Genomic DNA, 6,000 nt, shown 5'->3' with positions numbered 1-6,000 from the left:
CCTGGCAATCACCCTGTGAGTATCCCCATTTTATAGATGAGGAAGCTGAGGCTCAGAGAGATTCAGGAACTTACCTAAGACCCTGCAGCTGAGGGTGGAGACAACCAGGATTTGAACCCGGGTCTCCACTTCGAGCCCGCCCAGGCAACCCAGACCCCAGCTGGACCAGCTCAAGCCCCAGATTCCGTGGCCCAAGGGAAGGGGACTTAATGGGGGACAAACTGTCACGTGGAGAAGGAACAATCATGTGGCATGAAAAGACACACCTCACACAGGTGACAGGTGTAAACAGAGGCTTTAATCTGAAGAGCAATGAAGGCGCCAAGGGCTGGGGGCCCCAGGGGGCCCAGGGAAGGAGGGGCCAGGAAGCTGCGGTCTGGACCCTGGGAGGGAGAGAAGGAGGGAGGGAGGGAGGGACTGAGCCTTTCCTAGGAAAACTATTTCTGTGACTCTTGCAGCTCCTGTCCCAGCCTCTGCCCAGGCCTTCGGCCTAGACCTGAAGGCCAAGCCCCTGAATTGTGCTTCTCGGGTGCTCCCCCTTCCCAAAGGCTGTATGGACCCAGATACGGGGAGGGGGCAGTGGAGATGGGCCGACCTGGGCTTGGGCAGGGGAGAGTCTGCGAGACCCAGGCCTGGAAGCAACCCCCCGAAGAAAATTCTGGAACTGGCCTGCTGCTCCCAGCACCCCCTCACCCCCCAGGTGGGCCTGCCCGGCCCAGCCCCTGCCCGTCCTCAGAGCTCATTCTGGAACTCCAGCAGGCAAGCCCGGGGAGGTGGGAGGACGAAGGGGGTGGGCTGCTGTTTCCGGAGCCCTCCCGCGGCCCACTCACCCACCGCCCAGCTAGAGGGGCAGAAGCAGCGGCAGTGAGGGACGTGAGAATGAGGAGAGGAGCCCAGGTTGTCCACGGCCACACTGGCCCCGAGCCCGCCCCCCTTCCTTCAACCCCCTCCCAGCCAGGGAGAGCTTTGGAAAGGCAGGCCTCACCCAATCCGCTGGTGAGCAAGCCCTGCCGGCGCCCTCCAGAGGCTACCCTTGAACCAAAAGCCAAAGAGCAGAAAAGCAAGGATGAGGCACTGGACACAGGTGCCCACAGGCCCAGGGGGCAGCCGTGAGGAGGAGCTGGGAGGGTCACCGGCCACAACAGCCAAGGCTTCTCCCTTCCCGACCACCCCCCCCCCCACAGGCTGGCCGCCAGCCTCAGCCTCCAGCCCTCAGGACACCCAGACGCCCACCCAAACAGGGCTCGGGAAATTGACCCACGCCCTGGGGAGCAGCTGCTCCAACCCCTAGAAAGACAACCTGGGAAGGGAAAGCAACGCAGCAGCAGAGTGCCTCCCCTCCCCACAGCGGCCCAGAACAGCCTGGTCTCAAATGGGACTGAACAGGGAGGAGGAGAGGGAGCCCAGGGCGGGAGTGGGGCCCAGGGACCCTGCGCCAGCCCCTCTCTCCTTGCCTGTCCGCCACAGGGGAAGTCAGGAAACTGGCCACACTTTGGTCACTTCTCCCAACTTGGGTCCTTCAGCTTTATGCCCTGAGCCTCCCTCAACCCCGCGCTCACCACCCACCCCAGTAAACAGCCTCTCATCAAACAGAAAGAACAGAGGGAGGGGGTGGGGAGGGGGCCACAGCTGGGGTGGGGGAGGGCAGGCACAAAGAACAGAGGGAGGGGGTGGAGAGGGGCCACAGCTGGGGTGGGGGAGGGCAGGCACTAGCACGATGTGACCGGGTGGATGGGCAACAGGCTCCCGAACTTGAAGTGCTGGATCACCGGGAACTTCTCCAGACACTGCGAGGAGGAGGGAGCAGAGAAGAGAGGTGAGGGCCGCACTGCACCCCTGCCAAGGCCTGCTCAGCCTCTCGGGCCTCCGAGGGACGAGGGACCCCTGGACGACTCCGGAGGCCCGGAGCAGCGCAGTTCCAGCAGGTGTCCACCCAGGGCCCAGGAAGCGGCCAGGCCTTTGGGGGAGGGCAGAGCTTCCGACCCACTCCTGATCACCCCCTCCCATCCAAAGACCTCCCCACTCCACGACAATCAGGTCAGGTCCAGCAAATAACGAGAATGAGAGTGAGTGAGAGGGACCGAGGGAGAGGGGGAGGGAGAGAAGGCAGCCTAACCCCACGAGGCAGGAGCCAAGAAGAGAGGCAGCCAAGTGACATCACTTGGCCCAGGGGGACAAGCTGGGGACCAGAGGTGAAAAGAACCCTCCAGATCATGAGGGTTCTCCCAGCCCTGGAGAAGAGGTGTGGGGATACTGGGACCCAAGCCTGAGAAGGGTCCAAGGCCCATTTTCCCAATGTTCAGTTCTCTAGACTGAAAAAGGCATCTTGGCACTTCAGAGTGAGACAATAAGAACCAGCTGACAGCCGCCCCACCCCCAGGGCAATTCCCAGCAGCCCCGTGCGTGGGGCAGAGAACAAGAGCACTGTGCAGGGGGATGGCCGAGCAGGGGATGGCGCTGCTCCCTGAACCCAGCCCAGCCAGGGCCTCAGCCCCAGGGCTCTGGCAGAGGAGGCAAGACAGAGAGAAGCAGGGCCGACCAAGAAGCTGGCCTGGCCCCGAGGCAGCCGGACCCCAGGCCCACACGGCACAGGACCGGGAAGGTGAGGGGGCCCCAGCTCCCAGCCCCCTGCACCAGCCCTGCCACGCCTGCCCACCACACAGGCAGCAGCCCCGCACATGTGAAGAAGGATCTGCCTCCTCTCAGACCTCTGGCCACAGAAACGGGCAGAATGTGCACCTCCTGGCTGGGGTGGAACAAGACTTACGGCCTCCGAGAGGGTGAAGAGTTCCATCCTGTGACTGTGCACTCCTCCCACTAACTCGGAGGAATAAAGGCACGCCAGCGCTGGCCCGGGTTCCCTCACCTCAACAAGCAGCCGCAGAGGTGAGGAGGTCTCTGCCCAGCTGTGGGGGGGGGGGGGGGGAGTGTGTGTGTGTGTGCGTGCGTGTGTGTGTCAGAGTGGGGGGTGGGCCACAAGGCCTGAAGGGGGACCAGGGGGTGAGCAGGAAGGAGGGAAATCTACGATGGAAGGATGGGGAACCAAGCTGTGTGTGGGAGCAGAGCTCCAGGCCACAGCCAGGCCCCTGGGCCTGGGGCACAGAAAGTGGGGAGCAGGCAGCTGGGGGTCGGGGGGAGGGAAGAGCAGCAGATCCAGGCCAGAAGAAAAGGCAGCTGCCATTGTGCTTATGTCATGGAGGAAGTGGTGGGAGTTTGTCAAAGGGGGGCCCCCCCCCCAGGGTCCTGGAATTCCACAAAGGGTCAAAGGTCAACCTGCTTCTAGCTTTCAGGCCTGAGAAGCTGCAAAGGCAAGAGGCTTAGGGGGAGGGCGCAGGGGCAGAGGTTCTCTCCACTCCGCCCTCAGGGACCCAGAACAAGCTTCCCCAAGGCCTGGGGCTGGGGGGTGGGGGGGCGAGGAGCTGGGCTAAAAGCAAAAGGCTGCTTGGGGCAAAGGAAGTCGGGGGCTCCAGGGTCACAGCAGAGGGAGCCTCCGGCCAGGCCTTCCTCCAGTGACCTGTGCCCCGGCGCTCCCCGTGTCCTGGACAGAGCAGCAGCTTCCGCCTGCCCATGTGCAGACCTTCCAGCTGGAGGCCCTCCCAGGTCCCAGCGACTCGGGGGGAGAAGGGGCTCCCCAGGTCCTGAGAGGCGCTCCTGAAGGGAGCACAGCACGGTGACAGCCCTCAGGAAAGACAGGCCCCACCAGCCACAAGGGTCCCGGAAAGCATCTGGTTCTTCAGTTCAGAAAGGCTGAACTGACAGGCAGTTTGGAGATGCAGACAGCTGGTCCCAGATCCTGATGCCAGGCCCGGTCAGGCCTCTATGGCAGCTCAGGGGACCCGCTCCCCTCCAGCAGCCGTCTCTGGCCAGGGGCTCTGGCCTTTGCTAACCCCCATCTGGACTTCAAGAATGGTGAGCCTCAAAGGTCTTCCCCAAGGACCAAGAACTGGTCTGGAAAAGCAAGTCCTTTCCTTGCTTTTCTCCGAGCAAAGAGCATATGACCACGTGACTCACAGGGACCAAAGACTAAGGGCAACCTGCTAGCAACTTACAAATGAGTGTCGCATGTCACAGAGACTTGGTGTCCCTAAACTAAAGTCAGTGAGTTCCAGCGCTGTCCTACAAAGCCGTGTGGCCGCCGCGCAGCGCCCGGCAGGCTGCGTGCACCCAGGGCTGGAACTTCCCGGTTTCAGGAAGGGCGCTGGGCTGTGTGCTCGGGCTCCCTCTGTCTGGTCCTGAGCCGCGGGCGGTCTTCAGTGGCTGACCTCCTCGCGCTCAACATCCAGAGAAACACCGGCAACTGTTACACCGTGGACCGTTTTGTTTGTGTGGCCCCATCACCATCTCTCATCTTAATCTGCTCCTCCCTCAACCTGTCAGCCAGAGTTCTTTTGCCTCTGGACAGGGCAGGTAGGGAAGGGAGGCAGGGTCTCTTCCGCCCTTAGGGGCCCAGGTCAAGATAAGTTCAGTCACTCAAGTAAGAGCCTGCAGAAAGGACGGCATTTAAGATCCCAAGCAGGAAGGACACCAAAGAGTCCCGCCTGCAGGCAGTCCCCCTCAGCACCCACTGTGGGACTGGGGCGGGCAGGGGTGTCAAGAACAACGGAACACGCGGAGGGCAGGACCCCGGGTGCTCTCCAGCAGGAGGGCCAGCATGGAGGGCCGGGCTGTGGCCGGAAGGAGCCTGCACAGCCCCAGCAAAGGCTCCTCTCAGATTAGAGTGGTATGTGGGCTGGAACCTAAACACAGGATGTGAAGTGCAGAGGAAGGGGACCGGAGGCGGAGAGGGCGGAAGGGAGAGAGAGGGCCAGGCCCGGTCAGTTCCAGAGCCTTTAACCCCTTCAGGGCCACGCAGAGGGATCCAGGCCCATTGGAAGCACTGCTACTACCACATGCACCCAACCCCCCACACCCTGCCCTCCCTGCTCCTCTGCCTCTGCTGACGGGCCTGAGTGAGCTCTGGGTGTCAGGAGGCCACCCGAAGAACCCCCCGTCCCCAGGAGAGGGATGACCAAGGGTCAAGAGAGGCGCACCTGCAGGGCAACGCCTGAGACCACCAGCCTGAGGGTGAAAAAGAGGGGAGGGACTTTGGGACCCACTACTCCAGGTGAGGGACTTCACACCCAAGCCCTCCCCTGGCCAAGGTCAAGCAGTTCCAGGAGTGGTCTGCATAAGATGTGGAAGGAGCCAGAGGAAAGCACGGGGTGGGAAGAAATGTCTTCTGCCTATTTGCCAGAAAAGAAGCCACCTCCTTGGCTGGGAAAAGGGTGACAAAGAGGACGAGCAGAGAGGGCAGGAGAGAGGGCAGCCGCCTCCCAGCACGGGGAGCTCTGGACATCCAGACCTCTCCCTGCCTCTCTGACTGGAGAGCAGAGAGGACCACCTGAAGTGGTCATCAAAAATGCCAGCTCCCGGCCTCCCCACAAGCCCTCCCACCTGCCCAGCGATCAGACCCACCAAAGTTGGAGAGACATCACTTTGGATGATGCCTCCAAAGGATAAAATCCTTTCCCAAGCCTGTTTTCACTTTCGTGTCCCCACAGGAGACAGAGCTGAGAAGGGCCTCCAGCCATTTGACAAGTGGGAACAGAGACCCCCGAGCAGCGGGGCCTTGGCTCAGTCACAGGGCAGAGCTGGGCCTCAGTCCAGTGCTTTTCCGACTGCCCATCCCACAGACAAGAGATTCTGAGGCCTCAAGCGTCAGAGGGGCTGGCCGGCAATTCAGAGCTGGATTCAGAGCAAAACAGCAGGGTGGGGGTGAGGAAGCAGCAGCCCAGGACCAAGAGTGCGGGGCGGTCCCCACTCACCTCGGCCTTATACATGCGGATGAGACCCTGGTTCACTTTGGACCAGGAGGGGACGGCGCTGATGTTCCACAGCTGGTTGGAGTGCTCTGCAAAGGGGCCTGTCTTCATCTGGAAGAAAAGAGTCCACAAGCTGGAGAGATGGGTCGCCCGGGAGCCCGTCCCCTGCTCCCCTGCTCCCCCGCAGCAAGGTTGCCGG

The 6,000-nt window shown here is 62.2% G+C and overlaps 1 protein-coding gene across 3 annotated transcripts in view; it reads right to left on the bottom strand.

Moving 5' to 3' along the window:
* Positions 1 to 278: 278 nt before the first annotated feature.
* Positions 279 to 6,000, bottom strand: part of PTPA (protein phosphatase 2 phosphatase activator) — a 28,443-nt gene continuing 22,721 nt past the window's right edge. The window contains exons 9-11 of one of the 3 annotated variants that reach the window (XR_009503781.1): positions 5,805 to 5,912; positions 4,050 to 4,297; positions 1,700 to 1,787 (exon numbers count right to left, since the gene is read on the bottom strand). Coding sequence is in view for 2 of the 3 variants with exons in the window: in XM_059925800.1 (XP_059781783.1) it covers positions 1,710 to 1,787; positions 5,805 to 5,912 (186 nt within the window). In the remaining variant the exon portion in view is untranslated. The other 2 variants (XM_059925800.1, XM_059925801.1) reach the window with 2 other exon arrangements.

Source organism: Balaenoptera ricei, chromosome 6 (genome assembly GCF_028023285.1).
Source record: "Balaenoptera ricei isolate mBalRic1 chromosome 6, mBalRic1.hap2, whole genome shotgun sequence".
Classification (NCBI taxonomy): domain Eukaryota; kingdom Metazoa; phylum Chordata; class Mammalia; order Artiodactyla; family Balaenopteridae; genus Balaenoptera; species Balaenoptera ricei.
Note: the sequence above shows the minus strand (reverse complement) of the source record. Positions and strands in the feature narration are given on the sequence as shown.